The sequence below is a fragment of the Bos mutus genome, chromosome 14, assembly GCF_027580195.1.
Source record: "Bos mutus isolate GX-2022 chromosome 14, NWIPB_WYAK_1.1, whole genome shotgun sequence".
In the NCBI taxonomy this organism is placed as follows: Eukaryota; Metazoa; Chordata; class Mammalia; order Artiodactyla; family Bovidae; genus Bos; species Bos mutus.
This window is the reverse complement of record NC_091630.1, coordinates 62,173,871-62,196,645: the sequence shown is the minus strand read 5'-3', so window position 1 is coordinate 62,196,645 and position 22,775 is coordinate 62,173,871. Positions and strand designations below refer to the sequence as shown.

General features: G+C 47.2%; 1 protein-coding gene across 1 annotated transcript; it reads right to left on the bottom strand.

Annotated features, from left to right (window-relative positions):
* Positions 1-4,041: 4,041 nt before the first annotated feature.
* Positions 4,042-7,662, bottom strand: SNAI2 (snail family transcriptional repressor 2). The gene is made up of 3 exons (XM_005891986.2): positions 7,449-7,662; positions 6,216-6,761; positions 4,042-5,289 (listed from the first exon to the last, which is right to left on the bottom strand). Exons 1-3 carry the CDS (start codon positions 7,525-7,527, stop codon positions 5,108-5,110), a joined length of 807 nt encoding a protein of 268 aa, XP_005892048.1. The 5' UTR covers positions 7,528-7,662; the 3' UTR covers positions 4,042-5,107.
* Positions 7,663-22,775: the final 15,113 nt, after the last annotated feature.

The following is a 22,775-nucleotide window of genomic DNA, read 5'->3' as shown; positions in this document are numbered from 1 at the left end:
GAGAGGTGGGGGCTGTGAGGACCTTAGCCTCTTTCACCATTCTTTCTGCCAAGTCTGAATAAAAAACTCATGCATCACAGGAGAGCTCCGACTCTGCTCATCTGAGCGTCTACAGGCAGAAGCTGGAACTCAGGAGAAATATGATGCTCATTCATTGTCTTTGTTAGAAGAATGTCTCACTATTTCACTTTGCCTGAGTCTTTCTTCCCACTTTCTACAACCAGCTCTTGCTACCTGCTGATTCTGCAGAAGCAGAAGTTCTTCCCTGGGAGGGGTGGGGCAAGTTCCAGCCCAGAACAAACCCTGGGAGAAGGTCATCCATCCTTCTCCCCATCCTGACCGTACCCCGACGTTGTCTAAGAAAACTAGTTAGTGATAACTCACAGATCATCTCCCAAACAACTGGCTGAGTGGATCTTAAGCAGAGGAGCCTACCTCAGTGAGCGAGTGCATAGGCTGTACCAGTGCACCGGCTCCTGTGGGCAGCAGCCTTCCCACTCACGGCTATAAATACCCTGCCGGCCTCTCTGGGGTCCCAGGCCAGGGATGCGGGGCCGTTTCCTCTGCTGATCGCTCATTGTCTGGGGTCTGGCTGCGGGCCAGGGCGGAAGTCCTGCCAGGCTCGCTGCTTTTTCCGTGCACGCCGTCCACAGGGTAATGATTACTTCCTGGAGGCCTGAGGGGCCGGCCCTCACTTAGCCCAGAGCTCAGGCCCTGTGGTTGTGGACATGTACTTCTACCAATGCAAATGAAACGAGAGGATTTTCCCCTCTGTGTGTGTCTGTCTCAGGTGAGGGGAGTCTTTCTGCTCTCCATCTGCCCCCGGTGGGAAGATAAGAAGGAGAGAAAAGCCGTCTCACTCGAGAATCCTTGCTCCCCGTGATGACAGGACACTCATTCTTAAGTGAGTTTTGCTCAGAACACTTCCCGTATCTAAACTAGGAGCAACTCCTTGGAAGTGGATGTCAGCCAGGGAAGCCTTCGACTTTTCACAATTATAATTGCCTCATTACCCTGGAGTGTCCACATTTTAGTGGTGAAAGAAAGGATGTTTGCCTTGGAAGCCTTGTTGTCTCTGGAGATAAAAGCCGGGTGAGGAGTGTGGGTGTGAGAGGGAGCCGTAGTGGCCTTCAGAAGATGAAGTGTTAACGGCCGAGGATGGAGACCAGCTGCCTTCCAGCTTGCCAGGGTGGGGGTGGGGGGAGGAAGTGGCTCGTGGCCCCAGGAGGGCGCAGGGGAGCCGTGGGGAGCGGGCCCTGCCAGGCGGCCCTGCAGGAAGTGGGGCCAACAGGGCTTCTCCAGCCGAGTTGGGAAATGCCTCTGGAGATTGTTGGACGTGATTGTGTAATCCCCGAGTTACGATGGTTCCTGAGCTCAGCCCTGCGCTGTGTGATCTAGGAGCACGTCCTCTTGGGCTTCCAGAGGCCTCTGCCTGCCGTGTGCCTGCGACACGGGTGCCCACGACCCGGGTGCTCCAGAGGCCCTTCCTCCCAAGGGCAGCGGAAGAAGCAGGTCTGGAAAGCTGCAGAATTCGGGTTTGGATTTCAGTTCTGCAGCTCGTGACCTCTGCTGCCCTGGCTCCGTTTTCCAAACTCGGAGTTTAATCTTTGTAGCCGTAAAAGACCAGCTGCACAGAGACACTGTGGCCACTGGAGGTGACCGGGTGAGGGACATCTGAGCAGGGAGCAGGTTTGGCTGTGTGTGGAGTGGGAGCACTGCGGACACCGTGCCCGAGACTGTCGGGCCGCGGTTGTGACCCCGCGGGTCTCATCCTCCTTGAAACTTCAGGAAACGGGGTGCCGAGGGGTTAGGTTGCAGAAGGACATAAAACCAATAATATAAACATATAAGCTGAAAATAAAAGCTGGGACTCCTCCTACTGTGCCACTCTGTCTCGTACTATAGGGAACAAGGATGGATCCTGAGTAGGCTCCTTAGAACACATCCTGTTTATTGAAACCATAGTTTTCAAAGCTCAGGTTCTCAGAAAGTCCATCAAACCTGGTCCAGGTGCACTTGCCCCTTATCCCTGTTTGAAGCATCTGCCCTGTTGGCGGGAGGCTGGCATCACTAAGTTAGGAGACTCACCAGCACATTTGCCTAGAGGATCTCTCAAAGATTATCAAGACTTTTTGCAGTAAAGGGAAATATGTTAAATGTATTTTAGGTCTGCAGGCCATTTTCACCAATTTCTATTATTTTAATTCACTTATTCATTCAACAAACATGCATTAATGTCTGTGTTCTAGACAATGTACTGGCTGCTGTGAGTTTATTTTAAGGTGCTCTGTCTAGTGAGGGAAAAAGGTTTCGAGAAACCGCCCTTCAGGGAGATTAGCACCACATTGTAAATGATACAACTCTTTCAGAAAGATCGAATTTGGGGAAGTATTCAAAGTATGTGACATCCAAACCAGGTCTTATGTATTACAGGATGTGCAAAGACCTCATAGAAAAGCTGAAAATTCTAAAAAATTACTGAGTTATGCCTATAGAAAATCTCAATATCTAATTGATGTACTGTACTTCAAACTCATGACATTAATGAAAGTAGAATATTTAAATCATGAATGGAATGAAAATTGTGAGGACAAAGCAGAAATACACATTTTATATGTACTGCAAAAAGTATATAATATTGCAAACATATTACCAGTAATTCTTCACTAGGAAATTAAACAAAGGAATAGCTTTTCCCCTTAGAAAATAATGTTTGTGTTTTGTACACCAGGAAAGGAGATGCCAGCAGATCTACAGACAGGAAAGGAAAGCGAGTCATGTGGTTCTGGGAGGACCAACGATAAGGCCACAATGATGCTGCCTGCCTCACTTACACGTGTCCTTGTGAGACATTTCTACTTATTACCTGGCCTGCAAGCTTCCGGGCATCGTTTATACACCACATACACAAACTAAAGCAGTCTTTTCTTGACTTGAGAATGCCCCAGATAAGACAGCAGCCATCGCTGTTACATTTATAAACTGCTCTTCAAATAATTTTGCTTTTGAGAGCTATGTCCTGAGATAAGAAAAAATTAAACAATATGAAATTGAGGGGTTTTTTGGTCAACACACTCTCTTTTTATATGTCGGCTAAATCTTAAATGTAACATACATGGGGATGTATCTGAACATCTAGGGGATATGTTGGTATTGCTAATGTCTTTGAGATACTGGTTCTGGCTTTTGTTTGTATCACAAGGACATTAGAAGGAAAAATAATTCTTTGAGTTCTGAGCAAACCAGAGAGACGTGATTAATGGTGGCAGGAACCCTGCTCAACATGGGTTTGAGTCTGGATTTAAATACATGGGGTGGTGACTGTCACAGCGCCTGTGACGGTGGTTTAGCATCCTGATTGTGAGCCAGTCCACTGTGTTTGGTAAGCATGTGCTTGTAGGTGGGTTTGAGTGGGGGCCTCTTCAAAATACCATAAAAAGAAACCCCGATCTTCTCTTTCTTAGCCATGCACCTGTCAGACTGCTGATTATCTTAACCCACTAGATGTGGGGCTTTCTTTGAATGACTTAATTTTCCAACCTGTGTAATTTATAAGTCTACTACTATAAATAAATCTTTTTCCTGATCTTTTCATGCAGATGCTCTATTTTTCTTCTTATATATCATTAATGACATTTCTTAAGTCCTTAAACTGTTCTGGTGGCAGACATTAATTATAACCAGTGACTATAATTTGATTTCATAAAGCCAACACAATCAAAGTCATCAAAAATAAAAAGTTTTGAAAGATATTCTTGACTATCAGTAAGGTAAATATTCTTAGCACTCAGAAAGTGTGATTTTTGTTAAAGAGGCATGCTAACAAACTCCCAGTAAGATGTTATCTTTCTGAATGTAACAGTATTATCTTAAGAGTAAAAAAAAATTACTGGCTTTACTATAATCGAACACATAAACTAACAGTTGATATTCATAATGAACACCATTCACTTTATCTCTTATTAACAAAAGAAGCAGCTCTTTATATAGTTGTTTGAACTAATTATGAAGTAAGTAAAGTTTCTGAGAGCATACAAACAATAGATTTTAAATCAAAAATGTTTATTGTAAAAAAGAACCTTGAAAACTGTTTTTTTTTAAAAGAAATGTAAATTTCACAAGTCTTCAGGTTGTTTATAGGCATTGGCTATAGACAACTTTTCACTTTCATACAAAACTCATTCAATCATATAAAAATAAACACAAATTTACATGGACTCATCAACTATACAGTTAACTAAAAAGACAGCTAGAAGGGGTGCAGTTGTGGATTGCATTTGTTGTATGCATTTAAAGTTGTTTAAGTACATCACAGAGTTTCTAAAAATCCTTTGTTGCACTTATTCCCATCTTTAGTTGATTTTAGAAAATCATTAAAAATCTTTTAAAACATAAGACATGGAGTATGCACCAGGAATGTTCAAAATAGTCTTTCCCGACTCCCAAAGGCACATACTATTTATTGGCCAAAAAAGAAGAAAAAAACACTTTTAATACATTCTCTTGTGTTTTTCCTTCTTGTTCTTTCTCTATTTCCTTCTCCCTCTCTCCCTCAAAAACAAAGTTTAAAGTACGACAGGTAACAAAGTAGGCTTCAGTTCAAGGATGGTGACCAGACATGACACATGTAATAAAGTGAACTTGGAATACTTTATAAGGCACCTGAGATAGTGTCTGGCAGATTCTTGTCCTATAGGAAAATCTATTACAAATCCCGTACAAGGCAACACTGTTCTTTTCAGTTGAAATGCTTTGGCAGCAAAGTAAATCTTTGCATTCTTTCTTAGTAAGGAAAGATGCAATGTGCTTTTTGCTTCATCTCAGAAGAGCAAGATTCTTGTCTTTTATCCTCTCCATCTAACGGTCAGTAAATACACGGTCATTTTAAATTTCACATGGAAAGGATTAATCTGATGCACATGGAATCCCCTGCCCTGGCAGCTGTGTGTGTGTGTGTGTGTGTGTGTCTATACATATTATTCGGGTTTGTCAGCACAAGACAAAATGCCTTAGGACTTTTACTTGTCGCTCAGAGGTGGAGGGACAAGTAAAATGCGTGACAAGTGAACAAGAAAGGCGTCTGCACGAGTAAACAGGGGCTGTGTCACTAGTGCGCCGCACAGCAGCCAGACTCCTCGTGCTTGTGCAGGAGGGACATCCGCGAGAAGGTTTTGGAGCAACTCTTGCACTGGTATTTCTTGACGTCCGAGTGCGTCTGCAGGTGAGCCCTCAGGTTGGACCTGTCTGCGAAGGCCCTGCTGCAGTGAGAGCAGGAAAAAGGCTTCTCCCCTGGGGGGTGGGGCGGGTGGGGAGAAAGAAAGATGGTCAGTGTTTTCAGAGGAAATGCAGATCCAGAAGAGGCTTACGAGCAATCTTCACACTTTGCCAAAAGCATGAGAAGGAGCAAAACTTGATTCAAATCCCCCTTAATCAATATTTGTTTCAATGTCTGGCCCTTTAAGACAAATGTGAAAGTTGCACTTAAAAAAAAATACAATTTAAAAAATTAAAAAAATATATAATTGCTGCTGCCAGTCCTGCAGAAATAATTCCTGTCGTTCTAGGACTTGGCTTGTTCAAGCTCTCTTCTTCGGCAGGTGCAGCTAACGGCCAGCTCCTCCCCAGGTTTCCCAACAGTTCCCCTTTTCCCTCCTTCTGTATTATGACTAAGCCTGGGTGAGTGCCCCCGCTCCTGGCAGGGTGATTTTGTGCTAGGAATAGAAAACTCAGCAGCAAAAACAAAACAAAAGCAAACAACGGAAAGCAAATTCAGCTCTCACTATCCAACTTGCTGTGGGTGAGAGACAGCACGGCAAGAATGTAGCTAACAAAAACCCAAGAACCAAAAATTTCATCGGTCTGTCTGCCTAATCAATTGATTGGGAGAACAACATCCGTATTTGCTAATCATTGGGAGACATTTAACTGAACACACGTCCAAGCACATCTCTCCTGATTTGCTAACTGATCTTTGAGACCAAACCTCCTGAATCTAACTTTCCAAAGTCTAAATGCTGTTTGCAGTCTCGGGAGCAGAGGCTGTTAGCAAGCAGTAGAGTCCTTTGTGCTCTGACGACTTTTTGAGTCGTCAGGAAGTAGCTAAAACCGAACATACATCATCAAAAGTACTGTGTCACCACTTAAGGCAAATCGGACAGCCAGCCCAGAGCTTCCTTCTGCTGGATGGCGACACCCTGACTATGTGTTTCTCTTACCAGTGTGAGTTCTGATGTGTCCTTGCAGTAACCAGGGTCTGGAGAACGCCTTGCCGCAGATCTTGCAGACACAAGGTAAGGTGTGCGTCCGAATGTGCATCTTGAGGGCGCCCAGGCTCACGTATTCCTTGTCACAGTACTTACAGCTGAAGGATTTCCTGGACTGGGCGTCACAGTGCAGCTGCTTGTGTTTGCCCAGCCCTGAGAAGGTCGAATAGGTTTTATTGCATAAATTGCACTGAAATTTTTCAGCTTCGATGGCGTGGGGGTCTGAAAGCTTGGACTGTAGCCTTTCTTCTTCGTCGCTAATGGGGCTTTCGGAGCCGCTGTGGTCCTTGGATGAGGTGTCGGACGGAGGAGGGGGACTCACGCGCCCCAAGGATGCGGGGTATCCGGACAGAGGGGAGAGGCCAGCGGGCAGCGGGGCGTGGAAGGGAGAGGCGGTGGTCCACACGGCGATGGGGCTGTAGGCTCCCGACCTGAGGACCTCCGGCTGTGGGATGACAGGCACGGGGTAGCCCTCGTAGAGACACGGGGAGATAATCACTGCGGAGAGAGGAGAGGAGCGGGGCGTGAGACAGAGGGCACCGTGAAAGCGCAGAGAAGAGCCAGGCTGCACGCGCAGGGAACGAGGAGACAGACTCCCCAGGAGCAGTCAGGCGCTGGGAGGACATAAGTTTTCCGCCGCTGCTGCTCGCGGTCACTGCGCTTAAGGCTCATTTGTGCACCCCCCAATCCCTGGCCCCGCATACGAGCGAGTGTGGGGGGCTGCCCAGCCCTGCGACCAGCGAGTGCAGAGGGAAACCTACCCACTTTCTAAAGATACAGAAAAGTTCTCTTCCATCTTATGCGTGGGCTGCTTGCTTGGCTCACGCCGGTAAGTACAAGGATTGGCGTAAATCAAGCCTCTTTCTGGAGAAAAGGAGCCTTATTACATGAAAAAGGCAATAATTCAACGTTCACGCACTGCCTCACCCAGCCTCCACGTCCTCATTATGCAAGTATGTACACGCTGCGGAACGTGACGTCGCAAGAGCCCAGGGAAGTTCTCCTCGCCAGCTCAGAGTGTGGAAGTTTTGAATTAAACCCGAGCCCGAACGATCTGAGGAAGGACCGCTCTTTCGGGAGCAGACAGCCTGGGTGTCCTGCTCTTTAGTATCAAAGTCGAGCGGCGGCACACCCCTGTCGTTACCTATTTACAGACTGAGATGCGGACATCTGGCCTTCCCTTACCTGTGTGTGTGTCCAGCTCGCTGTAGTTGGGCTTCTTGGAGGCGTTGAAATGCTTCTTGACCAGGAAGGAGCGCGGCATCCTGGCGGCGGCGCGGGGCGCGGAGCGCTGGGCGCGGGGCGCGCGGTCCTACAGCATCTCTGCCCCGCAGGTGCGCGCGCGGCGCCGCCAGGTCGCGGGCTCCTCGCGGACTGAGCCCGCGGTGGCGGCGGGGAGGCCTTTTTTTCCTCTCTTTCGCGAGAAGGGTCCAATCACAGCCGAGAGGTTCAGATTTCAGCTCCTCCCTCTGGGCCAGCTGTGAGCAGAGGAGGAATCTGTTGTCAGACTAAATTATTCTGGTTCAAAATGGGCTGTGCCCCGGGCTTTCAGTGGAGAGGAAAAAAGTGCTTCAGTCTTTTCGGGAGAGGTCGTTTTCCTTCCTGAGCGCAGAGCCGGGCGTCCTTGCTCCGGGCGCGCTGGGTCCGCCGCCGGGCCTGGCTTTCAGGTGCGGGTTCCGCGCCGGCTGGGAAGGCTGGGCTCTGGGCTCCCGGAGCCTCGCGGCTTTGGAGAGCTTTGGCGCGCACAGGGACAGAGCAATTCACTCCTGGCTTTTGAAAAAGGAAGGTAGCGGCGAGGACAAAGCCCCAGTGAGTGAGCCGCGGGCCTGCAAGGGGGCAGCCCGGGTCGAGACCCGTCCGCTTCGCGCGCTGGGGATGCGCTTCGTGTCCCGGCGGCTGGGGGTAGGAGGGCGCTTCCTCGGGAAATAAAGCGGTCGTGTCACTTGTTAACATCGGGGCTTGAAAGAAGCGCTTTGTGGCCCCCGAAGGACCCACGTCCAGGGAGAAGCGGGACCCCAGGATGAGAGGGAAGGATGAACTAAGGTCCCTGTCGTGGGAATCTGGAACGCTCTCCCAGAGGCCTCTGAGAAGCGCTTCTATCTTTTCATGCATCACTAGGTGGTTTTTTTTTTTTTTTAAATGGAAAAAAGCGTGAATGGGCCCTTAGGGATAATAGTTTCAAACATTTATTTGCTTTCTGTGGTGCCTTTTTCAGTATAAAGTCACCGCATCATCTCTCTGCCACTCTCCTGTGTGGCGTTTTTAAGGAAAGGGTGCCTCCTCTGTAGCGCTTGGTTAAGTTTCTATACTAGCCGGGCAACTAGCAGAAACACCTTGATTTTGTGTACGGTATTGAGTCTAAAAATACACTAGAGTGGCTGGTTGTAAAAACGACATTTCAACCATGTTTTCAAGCATCTCTTCTCCTTTCCACCTCTTGCTTAAAAATTAAGGAAAGAACAAATTTGCAATCAGACCACTCTACCCTTGATTCGAACAGGTGCTAGGAGAAAAAAAAAAAAAAAAAAACAAGTGGAAAAATAACAGTTGAAGTCAAGACTTGCAAGAGGAAGGCGCATGTCTGGCACATAACTTCTTAATCTTGCGGTGAGGCGGCAGGGAGGGCGGGGCCCCAGCTGCCTCGCTATTGTGGAGGATCCCTTTACCTTCCTCCCAACAGTCACTGGTTCAAACACCAGAGAAAGGAATTTAGATGAACCTTTATGTTGAAAGAAGCAGTTTTCATGGGTGCCAGGAAAATATGAATATGCATCAGAGTCCTCCACAAACTGTGAACTGCAGGATAAACCCAGAGCAACTTTCCGAACTTCTGTTTTATGAGGGAGTGGCTACTCACTCCAGTATTCTTGCCTGGAGAATTCCATGCACAGAGGAGCCTGGCAGGCTACAATCCATGGGGTGGGTTTCAAAGAGTTGGACTCGACTGAGAGACTAGCACTTTGATTTCAGATTGGCCAGTTTATTGGGAAAGGAGCTCTTCTCGCCCCTCCCAGCCCGTTTCCTGCAGGAGGCACTTTCTCAGGGACGCGACCCCCTTGAGAAAACCCAGATGCCAATGCACTGACTTCCTCCTTCAGCTCCACCCAGAGTCTGCTCAGCACAGTGAGGGGGCTGGAGGCATTCTGGTGTTTGTTTGTTGGTTGATAATTACGGCACAGGATGACCTGCTTAAGTGTGTATGTGAACAATCTGCTCTAAGAGTTGAACAGTATTTCACTCAAGGGAAAACCCTTGAATCTGGGTTACAGATGCCTCATCACGTGGACATCGGGCAGAGTCGGGACGTGTTCCCGCGCCTGCCGGGCGGCAAGGGTGTCAGGAGCCTGTCTGAGGCTTGTTCTCGCACAGGTCTGCCAGGCCCGTGTGAGGTCCGCTCTGCTGCAGGAAGGGCCAGCCCCAGGTGAGTCAGGGCACAGGTGCCCCGCTGAAACACCCTGGGGCTGGTGAGGATGGCAGGATGGAGGGGATCATTGGGACACCCCCCCTCAAGAAGACCCACTTCAGGGATTCTGCTCAGACCTGTGGAAGTTCCTCTCCTGTGGGCCAGAAACTGGCCCAGTCACTGCCCAGGACAGAGCCCTGCATGGAGGCATGGACCCCTGGCTTCCACGTGGGGGCAGTGACTGCCCAGGACAGAGCCCTGCATGGAGGCACGGGCCCCTGGCTTACACATGATACTGGGGCGGTCACTGCCCAGCACAGAGCCCTGCATGGAGGCAAGGACCCCTGGCTTACACGTGTCATTGGGGCAGCACACTCCCAACCTGGGTCCTGTTCTGCAAGAAACCAGTCCTGGGCTGATGGCTCAGGTGGCCAGGAACAGTGAGGAAGGACACTTGTCCTGAGATGTTACTGACTCGCAGCCCAGCCAGGGAGTAGCTGGGGGCACAGGTGTGCCCTCCTGACAAGGGACAAAGTGGGGACAAGGCTCAGCCCACTGTGGGGCAGAGACATGAGGGCCGGGTGGATGGTCCGAGGGCAGTGTCAGGGCTCCCTGGCCCCAACTCCCCAGAGAATCTCTGTTCTCCTGGAGGAAGTGGGGCTCTAACAATACCCGCCCTGTGGCTGAGTCCCACTGGCAGGAGTGCCTCGCCTTACCTGTGATCTGTGGGGAGGCCCACATCACCTGGGTCCTTACTCATCACGAAGTTTATCAGGCAGGACCTGATGTGGCCTAGCAGGCAGTCTCTCCTTTGCTCTGTTTTCTGAAGAAGCTGATGGAGAAGACTTGTAGACAACTCTGTGACCTCGTGGGGGCCCACCCCTTCCCCACGGCTCCCTGTACCACTGGGGTTTCTCCCAGACCCAGGCTTTTCTGTGAAAGACATATTCTCGCCTTGCCAACTCGGGGAATAAAGTAAATGCATGAAGTTTGGGAGTGCATCTCAGGTTTGTGTACTTTGCAGGAAGATTTGTGCGCAGGTAGGTCCTCAGGTATGGGAGCAGCAGTACAGATACTGAGCTAAGGAAACGGAGTGATTCCAGCTCCAGAAGAAGCCACAGCTCAGCCAAGGCAGAGAACCAGCTCCTGAGACCATGGCGTCTTTTCTGACTTCAGTTTGGGCCATTACCCTGGTGTGGGTGGGGGCGGGATTACCTCTGTTGAAAAACGTGCAGTCATGGAATGTCACTGGTTTGACTGTGATATCCAGAGAATATTAGAGCGTGCAGCTAACTTCTTAACTATTTAGACAGTAACAAAGTGGTCGTGATACTGAACTTTGAAGTTTGAATGACAAACGTGAGCGGCCTCATGGTGTTGTGTGTGTCTGTGTTTGTACACAGATGTATGTGTATGTGTTGTTCTAACTCATGATGGAACTCAGCTTCAGGTAAAGTCAACCAGTGCCTGAAAGAGAAGTAAACGTTCCCTTGGGTTCCTGGGTGTGTCTGTCTGTAAACTATGTTTGGTACTCTTCCTTTATTTCTCTTATGGTGATGTGGGGACAAATATTTCCCAAGGCAGAAGGGAGACAATCAGAGTGTGTGTCGGGTTCTGCTAAGATGTTCTGAGCTTCGTGACAAGCAGGGTCCCTTTCCTCCAGGGACGTGGATGGAACTCAGGTACACATGTGTGTCTGCTCAGGGACGTCAGCGTGAGCCTGTGTGTGTGTGCGTGTGCAAGGGAGAGCCGGAGTAAGGAACCATGGGGAAGCATGCTGTCTGGGAACTCTGTCCTGTGTGGTATGTCGGTGTTCGTCCTTCCTGGGTGTCCGGGGCCTCCAATGCCAGTGTCCCAGCCACAGGTTCTGTGTGTGTCCATCTGGCTCTGATGTGGTCAGGAGACACCACAAATGCTGTACATCTGATACCAAACAGAAAATCTTGCTGAGCGTGGGGGCAGCGTGAGATGCATTTTGTGTTGAATCCCTTGGAATCTGAGCCTCATTTCCAGCTACGGTTTTCGAGTCCCTCTTGCCTCTGGCGGCTGCCCCGCGGTTACTGTGTCATTCAAGGTCAGACATCCGGGCCCCCGGTGTCCTCTTTGTACTTGTGGACTCTGCAGTTAGAGGAACAGGAAAGACTGCAGAGAGGGTGTTTGTCCTCCGCTCCGCGGCTCCGGGATCTGTGGGTGCACAGCGACCCCTGCTGGTGAGTGTCTGCTTTCCTTTTTAGACTCTAGCAAAGCCTGTCACCTGATGGTGGGCCAACAGTCTGCACACCCAGGACAGGAACTTGACCTCATTTTGTAATTGCCCCAATTTCAGGAGACTGTTATTTAAACCCTGACTTTTTAAAAAACTCTATTCTGAATTAACGATGGCTTACTTGGTTTGTAGAAACACAGGTGGTGTTTACAGACGCGTTATATCCCTTACATGTTGGTGAGCAGGGTGATTGTGGTTGATCTGGGCTATCATGAGGAAACCTCGCATTGGGACTGGGAACTGAGTGTGGGAGGGGTGAAGCACGGGAACTGGGGGTCCGAGGCAGGACTTCCCCTTGGCCCTTGGCCAAGAAGGTGAGGTGTGGCCCTGCCCAGGTGTGCACCTTCTCAGCCTTACTGGGATTAGATCTGACGCTGCTGGTCTCCAGATAAGGCACGCACAGGGGTCTCCACGGTGCCAGGAGCCAGGCCACCTTATGCTGGGATGTGATTCATCTGCAGACCCTCCTCCAAAGCATTTAAAGGCATCACAATAGAAAGAATGATCCTCAACTTCAGAACTCCTGTGCATTTAGCATCCTGTCCTCCTCTGTCCTCCCTCGCCCAGGAGGGGGTCCAGCCCAATGCCTCTGTGAGGATGCCACCTGCATGGTTAATTTCGGTTACCTCCTCTCCTCCTGCACATCAGATGTCCTGGCGCTATGCAGAGATTGCAGGAAACAGCAGGTGCCGCTGAGATGGCAGTCGTGCCTCCACCCAGGAGAGACCCTCACTTGTGGAAGGAGAGGGCAGAGGGACTTGGGTTCTGAGTGTGAAGGAGGACTTGGACCCCACACACCCCAGCGGGACAGCCTCTGTGTAAGGGGCAGCTTACAGGACAAGGAGCACAGCTCAGTCTGGTCTTCCCAGACTCCAGTTTTTGGTTTGCTCTTTATGATCACTGGCAGGGAGACGCTCCTGGACACTGAGCTGTTTTGGGGGAGCACTTCAAACAGCCTGATCTGGCTCATGAGTAGGTTATACTCATGGATATCATGACACGTGAGGATGGGGCTGTCTCCGAGGTGGGGACATAGTCCCTCTGCCCTGACACCTGCCAAAGCACGGGACAAACCTGTGTTCTCATGGGACTGGCCACGTGGGTGTGGCAGGCCCCCCAGCCCCACTCAGTCCCTCCTGCGGGCACCTACAACCATGCTGACCCCCTGGTACAACATAAACATCCCGCAGTTCTTAAGAAGATGATGATGTATATTTGTCCAGTTACACTAAGGAAGAGAAAGGAAACGGGTTCCTGGTAGCCATGACCTTTAAACATGTAGACTGAGGCCAGGTCCCTGATTCTGGAGGGCTCAGAGTCGGCTGTCCCTGTTGTCTCCATGACATGGATCAAAGCCGTGCTGTGTCAGAATGGAGACTCTGTGCTGGCGAGTGTCACCCCTGAGCCCCAGGGAAGCCCCAACTTGACACTACGATGTTGAAAGTCAACATGGATGATGCCCCAGGATTAAGCAACGGAGGAAAGTGGGTAGGTGCCCTGTGAGGAAGGCTCCCCAAATGCAGACCCCTGGGGGCCCCTCCCTAGAGAAACCTACTGGGAGGAGGCAGGGCTGAACCCCTCCACACAGGGGTGGAAGCCCAGTGACTGCAGGGCCCTACGGAAAGTTTAGTGCACTGCCCACTTGATTCCAACCAGTTTGGAAGCCAGTCCTATGTGCAGAGGACGAGATGGGTGGATGGCATCACTGACTCAATGAACATGAGTTTCAACAAACTCCGGGAGATGGTAAGGCACAGGGAAACCTGGCATTCTGCAGTCCATGCGGCTGCAAAAAGTCGGACACGACCGAATGACTGAACAACAACCTATGTGCTGTTTATTCTTTTTTAAGGATAGGATTGTGCTGCTTTTTTCCCTTTGTACTTGGAATCAGTTCAGTTCAGTTCAGTTGCTCCATTGTGTCCGACTCATTGTGACCCCATGGACTGCAGCATGCCAGGCCTTCCTGTCCATCACCAACTCCTGGAGTTTACTCAAACTCATATCATTGAGTTGGTGATGCCATCCAACCGTCTTATCCTCTGTCGTCCCCTTCTCCACCCACCTTCAATCTTTCCCAGCATCAGGGTCTTTTCCAATAAGTCAGTTCTTTGCATCAGGTGGCCAAAGTATTGGAGTTTCAGCTTCAGCATCAGTCCTTCCAATGAATATTCAGGACTGATTTCCTTTAGGATGGACTGGTTGGATTTCCTTGCAGTCCAAGGGACTCTCAAGAGTCTTTTCCAACACCAAGTTCAAAAGCGTCAATTCTTTGGCACTCAGCTTTCTTTATAGTCCAACTCTTACATGACTACTGGAAAAACCATAGCTTTGACTAGATGGGCCTTTGTTGGCAAAGTAATGTCTCTGCTTTTTAATATGCTGTCTAGGTTGGTCATAACTTTTCTTCCAAGGAACAAGCATCTTTTAATTTTATGGCTGCAGTCACCATCTGCAGTGATTTTTGAGCCCCCAAAATAAAGTCTGTTATTGTTTCCACTGTTTCCCCATCTATTTGCCATGAAGTGATGGGACCAGATGCCATGATCTGAGTTTTCTTAATGTTGAATTTTAAGTTAACTTTTTCACTGTCCTCTTTCATTTTCAACAAAAGGCTCTTTAGTTTTTCTTTGCTTTCTGCCACAAGGGTGGTGTCTTCTGCGTATCTGAGGTTATTGATATTTCTCCCAGCAATCTTGATTCCATCTTGTGCTTCATCCAGCCCAGCATTTCTCATGATGTACTCTGCATATAAGTTAAATAAGCAGGGTGACAATATCCAGCCTTGACGTACTCCTTTCCCTATTTGGAACCAGTCTGTTGCTCCATGTCCAGTTCTAACTGTTGCTTTCTGACCTGCATACAGATTTCTCAAGAGGCAAGTCAGGTGGTCTGGTATTCCTATCTCTTTAAGTATTTTCAGAGTTTGTTGTGGTCCACACAGTCAAAGGCTTTGGCATAGTCAATAAAGCAGATGTTTTTTTGGAACTCTCTTGCTTTTTTGTTGATCCAGCAGATGTTGGCCATTTGCTCTCTGGTTCATCTGCCTTTTCTAAAACCAATTTGAACATCTGGAATTTCATGGTTCACATACTGTTGAAGCCTGGCTTGGAGAATTTTGAGCATTACTTTACTAGTGTGTGAAATGGTGCAATTGTGCAGTAGTCTGAGCATTCTTTGGCATTGCCTTTCTTTGGGGTTGGAATGAAAACTGACGTTTTCCAGTCCTGTGGCCACTGCTGTTTTCCAGATTTGCTGGCATATTGAGTGCAGCACTTTCACAGCATCATCTTATAGGATTTGAAATAGCTCGACTGGAATTCTATCACCTCCACTATCTTTGTTCGTAGTGATGCTTTCTAAGGCCCACTTGACTTCACGTTCCAGGATGTCTGGTTCTAGGTTGGTGATCACAACATCGTGGTTATCTGGGTCATGAAGATCTTTTTTGAATAGTTCTTCTGTATATTCTTGCCACCTCTTCTTAATATCTTCTGCTTCTGTTAGGTCCATACCATTTCTGTCCTTTATTGAGCCCATCTTTGCATGAAATGTTCCCTTGGTATCTCTAATTTTCTTGAAGAGATCTCTAGTCTTCCCCATTCTGTTGTTTCCCTCTATTTCTTTGCACTAATCACTGAGGAAGGCTTTCTTTTCTCTCTTTGCTATTCTTTGGAACTCTGCATTCAAATGGGTATATATATATATATATCCTTTTCTCCTTTGCTTTTCGCTTCTCTTCTTTTCACAGTTATTTGTAAGGCCTCCTCAGATAGCCATTTTGCATTTTTCCATTTCTTTTTCTTGGGGATGGTCTTGATCCCTGCCTCCTGTACAGTGTCATGAACCTCTATTCATAGTTCTTCAGGCACTCTGTCTATCAGATCTAATCCCTTGAAACTATTTGTCACTTCTACTATATATTGTAAGGGATTTGATTTAGGTCATACCTGAATGGTCTAGTGGTTTTCCCTACTTTCTTCAATTTAAGTCTGAATTTGGCATTTGTCACTTCTACTATATATTGTAAGGGATTTGATTTAGTTTATACCTGAATGGTCTAGTGGTTTTCCTTACTTTCTTCAATTTAAGTCTGAATTTGGCAATAAGGAGTTCATGATCTGAGCCACAATCAGCTCCCAGTCTTATTTTTGCTGACTGTATAGAACTTCTCCATCTTTGGCAGCAAAGAATATAATCAATATGGTTTCAGTATTGACCATCTGGTGATGTCCACATGTAGAATCTTCTCTTGTGTTGTTGGAAGAGGGTGTTTGCTATGACCAGTGCATTCTCTTGGCAAAACACTATTAGCCTTTGCCCTGCTTCATTCTGTACTCCAAGGCCAAATTTGTCTGTTATTCCAGGTATTTCTTCACTTCTTACTTTTGCATTCCAGTCCCCTATATTGAAAAGGACATCCTTTTTGGGTGTCAGTTATAGAAGGTCTTGTAGGTCTTCATAGAACTGTTCAACTTCAGCTTCTTCAGCATTACTGGTTGGGGTATAGACTTGAATTACTGTGATACTGAATGGTTTTCCTTGGAAACAAACAGAGATCATTCTGTCATTTTTGAGATTGCATCCAAGTACTGCATTTCAGACTCTTTCGTTGAGTATGATGGCTACTCCATTTCTTCTAAGGGATTCCTGCCCACAGTAGTAGATATAATGGTCATCTGAGTTAAATCCACCCATTCCAGTCCATTTTAGTTCTCTGATTCCTAAAATATTGATGTTCACTCTTGCCATCTCCTGTTTGACCACTTCCAATCTGCCTTGATTCATAGACCTAACATTCCAAGTTTCTATGCAATATTTCTCTTTATAGCATCGGATTTTACTTCCATCACTAGTCACATCCACAACTGGGTGTCATTTTTGCTTTGGCTCCATCCCTTCATTCTTTCTGGAGTTATTTCTCCACTGATCTCCAGTAGCATATTGGGCACTTACCGACCTGGGGAGTTCCTCTTTCAGTATCCTATCATTTTGCCTTTTCATACTGTTCATGGGGTTCTCAAGGCAAGAATACTGAAGTGGTTTGCCATTCCCTTCTCCAGTCGACCACGTTTTGTCAGAACTCTCCACCATGACCCTTCCATCTTGGGTGGCCCCACACCATGGCTCATACTTTCATAGAGTTAGACAAGGCTGTGGTCCATGTGATCAGATTTGTTAGTTTTCTGTGATTGTGATTTTCAGTCTGTCTGCCCTCTGATGGAAAAGGGTAAGAGGCTTATGGAAGCTTCCTGATGGGAGAGACTGACTGAGGGGCAAATTGGGCCTTGTTCTGATGGGCGGGACCATGTTCAGTAAATCTTAATCCAATATTCTGTTCATGGGTGGAGCTGTGTTCCCTTCCTGTTATTTCAGTTCAGTTGAGTTCAGTCGCTCAGTCCTGTCCGACTCTTTGCAACCCCATGTATCGCAGCACGCCAGGCCTCCCTGTCCATCACCAACTCCTGGAGTTTACCCAAACGCATGTCCATCGAGTCAGTGATGCCATCCAGCCATCTCATCCTCTGTCGTCCCCTTCTCCTCCTGCCCCCAATCCCTCCCAGCATCAGGGTCTTTTCCAATGAGTCAACTCTTCGTGTGAGGTGGCCAAAGTATTGGAGTTTCAGCTTCAGCATCAGTCCTTCCAATGAACACCCAGGACTGATCTCCTTTAGAATGGACTGGTTGGACCTCCTTGCAGTCCAAGGGACTCTCAAGAGTCTTCTCCAACACCACAGTTCAAAAGCATCATTTCTTCAGCGCTCAGCCTTCTTCACAGTCCAACTCTCACATCCATACATGACCACAGGAAAAACCATAGCCTTGACTAGACGGACCTTTGTTGGCAAAGTAATGTCTTTGCTTTTTAATATGCTATCTAGATTGGTCATAACTTTCCTTCCAAGGAGTAAGCGTCTTTTAATCTCATGGCTGCAGTCACCATCTGCAGTGATTTTGGAGCCCCCCAAAATAAAGTCTGACAGTATTTCTACTGTTTCTCCATCTATTTGCCATGAAGTGATGGGACCAGATGCCATGATCTTAGTTTTCTGAATGTTGAGCTTTAACCCAACTTTTTCACTCTCCTCTTTCACTTTCACCAAGAGGTTTTTTGGTTCCTCTTCACTTTCTGCCATAAGGGTGGTGTCATCTGCATATCTGAGGTTATTGATATTTCTCCCGGCAATCTTGATTCCAGCTTGTGCTCCTTCCAGCCCAGCGTTTCTCATGATGTACTCTGCATATAAGTTAAATAAGCAGGGTGACAATATGCAGCCTTGACAAACTCCTTTTCCTATTTGGAACCAGTCTGTTGTTCCATGTCCAGTTTTAACTGTTGCTTCCTAACCTGCATATAGGTTTCTCAAGAGGCAGATCAGGTGGTCTGGTATTCCCATCCCTTTCAGAATTTTCCACAGTTTATTGTGATCCACACAGTCAAAGGCTTTGGCATAGTCAATAAAGCAGAAATAGATGTTTTTTCTGGAACTCTTGTTTTTTTGATAATCCAACGGATGTGGGCAATTTGATCTCTGGTTCCTCTGCCTTTTCTAAAACCAGCTTGAACATCAGGAAGTTCACGGTTCACTTATTGCTGAAGCCTGGCTTGGAGAATTTTAAGCATTACTTTACTAGCATGTGAGATGAGTGTAATTGTGTGGTAGTTTGAGCATTCTTTGGCATTGCCTTTCTTTGGGATTGGAATGAAAATTGACCTTTTCCAGTCCTGTGGCCACTGCTGAGTTTTCCAAATTTGCTGGCATATTGAGTGCAGCACTTTCACAGCATCATCTTTCAGGATTTGAAATAGCTCAACTGGTATTTCATCACCTCCCCTAGCTTTGTTCATAGTGATGCTTTCTAAGGCCCACTTGACTTCACATTCCAGGATGTCTGGCTCTAGGTGCATGATCACACCATCATGATTATCTTGGTCACGAAGATCTTTTTTGTACAGTTCTTCTGTGTATTCTTGCCACCTCTTCTTAATATCTTCTGCTTCTGTTAGGTCCATACCATTTCTGTCCTTTATCGAGCCCATCTTTGCATGAAATGTTCCCTTGGTATCTCTAATTTTCTGGAAGAGATCTCTAGTCTTCCCCATTCTGTTGTTTCCCCCTATTTCTTTGCATTGATTGCTGAGGAAGGCTTTCTTATCTCTCCTTCCTATTCTTTGAAAATCTGCATTTAGATGCTTATATCTTTCCTTTTCTCCTTTGCTATTCACGTCTCTTCTTTTCATAGCTATCTGTAAGCCTCCTCAGACAGCCATTCTGCTTTTTTGCATTTCTTTTCCATGGGGATGGTCTTGATCCCTGTCTCCTGTACAAAGTCACGAACCTCTGTCCATAGTCCATCAGGCAGTCTGTCTATCAGATCTAGGCCCTTAAATCTATTTCTCACTTCCACTGTATAATCATAAGGGGTTTGATTTAGGTCATACCTGAATGGTCTAGTGGTTTTCCCTACTTTCTTCAATACAAGTCTAAATTTGGCAATAAGCAGTTCATGATCTGAGCCACAGTCAGCTCCTGGTCTTGTTTTTGCTGACTGTAGAGAGCATCTCCATCTTTGGCTGCAAAGAACATAATCAATCTGATTTCGGTGTTGACCATCTGGTGATGCCCATGTGTAGAGTCTTCTCTTGTGTTGTCGGAAGAGGGTGTTTGCTATGATCAGTGTGTTCTCTTGGCAAAACTCTATTAGCCTTTGCCCTGCTTCATTCTGTACTCCAAGGCCAAATTTGCCTGTTACTCCAGGTGTTTCTTGACTTCCTACTTTTGCATTCCAGTCCCCTATAATGGAAAGGACATCTTTTTTGGGATGTTAGTTCTAAAAGGTCTTGTAGGTCTTCATAGAACTTTTCAACTTAAGCTTCTTCAGCGTTACTTGTTGAGGCATAGGCTTGGATTACCGTGATATTGAATGGTTCACTTTGGAAATGAACAGAGAGCATTCTGTTGTTTTTGAGATTGCATCCAAGTACTGCATTTCAGACTCTTATGTTGACCGTGATAGCTACTCCATTTCTTCTAAGGGATTCCTGCCCACAGTAGTAGATATAATGGTCATCTGAGTTAAATTCACCCATTCCAGTCCATTTTAGTTCGCTGATTCCTGGAATGTTGACATTCACTCTTGCCATCTCCTGTTTGACCACTTCCGATTTGCCTTGATTCATGGAGCTGACATTCCAGGTTCCTATGCAATATTGCTGTTTACAGCATCGGACCTTGCTTCTATCACCAGTCATATCCACAACTGGGTATTGTTTTTGCTTTGGCTCCATTCCTTCATTCTTTCTGGAGTTATTTCTCCACTGATCTCCAGTAGGATATTGGGCACCTACTGACCTGGGGAGTTCCTCTTTCAGTATCCTATCCTTTTGTCTTTTCATACTGTTCATGGGGTTCTCAAGGCAAGAATACTGAAGTGGTTTGCCATTCCCTTCTCCAGTGGACTACATTCTGTCCGTGTTCTTTGCCTGGTGCCAAAGTATGGTGAAGGTAATGAAGATAATGGTGACCTCCTTCAAAAGGCCTCATGCAGGCACTGCTACATTCAGTGCCCCTATCCCTGCAGCAGGCCACTGCTGACCATGCCTCTGCCAGAGACTCCTGAACACTTAGGGGCAAGTCTTGGTCAGTCTCTTGTGGGGTCATTGCTCCTTTCTCCTGGGTCCTGATGCACACAAAGTTCTGTCTGTGCCCACCAAAAGTTTGTTTTCCAGTCCTGTGTAAGTTCTGGTGGCTCTATGATGGGGTTAATGGCAACCTCCTCCAAGAGGGCATATGCCATACCCAGGTCTGCTGCACCCAGAGCCCCTGCCCCTGTGGCAGTCCACTGCTGACCCGTACCTCCACAGGAGGCACTCAAACACAGTTTTGTCTCGGTCTCTGTGGGGTCTCCGGGTCCTAGTGCACACAATTTTGAGCCCTCTGAGTGTTTCTGGAGGGTATGGGTTTGATTCTAAATGCGATTTCGCCCCTCCTACCATCTTGCTGAGGCTTCTCCTTTGTTTTTAGACGTGGGGCATCTCCTCAGATATTTGGAATAGAGATGTTAGCTATTTCCACTAGCAGTGAGTCAAATGGATTCCAAAGTGAGCTTAACAAATTGTAATCTGGAAATCACAGGAAGTGTTGTGCTTACCATTATCTTCATCATCTTCATCATTTTTCCATAACAACCTGGAAATTTGTGTATTTTCAAGATATTTCACCAGATACACCTACAATCAGTCCAGGTAGACCAACCACTCAAACAAAGCCTCAACATGATTGCTGGTACATTCAGGTGAGGAAAAGGCAGTTTTTGACTTGGAAAGGACAATTAAAGATGATCCATTTTAAAGCCTTTGTTTCTAGGGGACTTACATTTTCTCAAGCTCTGTCAGCCTGGGGATAAAAAGGGGTTTGAATAGAAGCACTTGCAGAGCAGTTCTCCTGCTTTGTCCCACCAGCCGCATACACAGGCTTCCTCTCAGGGGCCCCAGCTCCTGCCTGGAGTCCTGGGTGTCATGGTGCTTCTCCATCTTGGTGGCTGTGTTTCCGTCTCTGACCACCAAGGTGGCTGACCGTGTCCACAGGCTGCGGAAGCCCTTCCTGAACCCCCCGAGCCCCCCCTCAGCTCCTGTCCATCCATGTCAGGTGTGTCCTGTTAGATGGTGTCCAGCCCCAGGAACTGGGACCTCACCCGGGCTTGCCTTGGTCTCCACGTCCTGGATGACACGGAGGACAGGACAGAGCAGCAATCCCTGGCCCTGGGGCTCCCGCAGCCTTGGCTTTCCCATACACTTGACTTCACCTCCCACCCTGGGACCCAGAACAGAGATGTGAGGACGTGGGGCCTGATCAGACGACAAGCCCCTGACAAACGCAGTGCTCAAGGCCAAAGGGCCTCTCTGCTGCAGCCTTGAACCAGCAGCCTTTGGATTTGACCCTTTGGTTGCTTTTCCCCTGGAGGCTTCTGATCCTTGGTGCAAACAGACACCTGGAGGCATCTCTCCGGGCTGGTGCCTCCTGGAGGTCGAGGGTCGGGATGAGCAGAGCTGGGTTCCTTCCCTCCCATCTCCCTCCTTCCCTCCCTTGCTCTCTTTCTTTCTCTTTTCTTCCCTCTTTCTTATGGATTTTATATCCTTAGAAGAACATGCATATATATATATATATATATTCTTTTTAAAAATAAACACTAACTGAGGGCCTACCTTTAGCCAAGAATTGCACTAACTATATTTATGAATCTTATTTCCATCTCATAACAACTGTCTAGGACAGGTATAATTTATTATTTCACAGCTGGTGAGACTGAGAACTAGACTTCATACACATGGCAGTTGTTCTAACACTAAGTCTACTGGCTTTTACACTGAATATTAGCAGATCGACCATTTATTGACCTCTGAGTATTTGGAAATCAGACAATAGCAGCCCTTATGCAGACTGGGGTAATTGTGTTTGGTTAAGGGTACAATAAAGAATAATATGACCCAGCCTGAGTGCCCATTAAATTATGCAGTTTTCAAGTTAAAAATGTTTGCAGACTTTGAAGTTCAATAGGTCTGGATTTGAGTAATGACTAGTGTCACATAGAAGCTGAGTGACCTCAGGCTAATTATTTAATTCTCGTTTACTCTTTAGTGAAATGAGAATATTGACGATTATCTCTCAGAGCTGTTGGAAGGACTTGAGATGTTGTGTGTAAGGTGCTAACTATACTGCTCAGCACAGAGCAGAGTATTAAGAGCGATCCTTTATTCCATGCTGACCTTGTGCTAGATATTGTTGAGTCCTCTCCTCATCCCTTTAATCTAGTCCTGAGTTAGTTGGAATAAAACTCATTT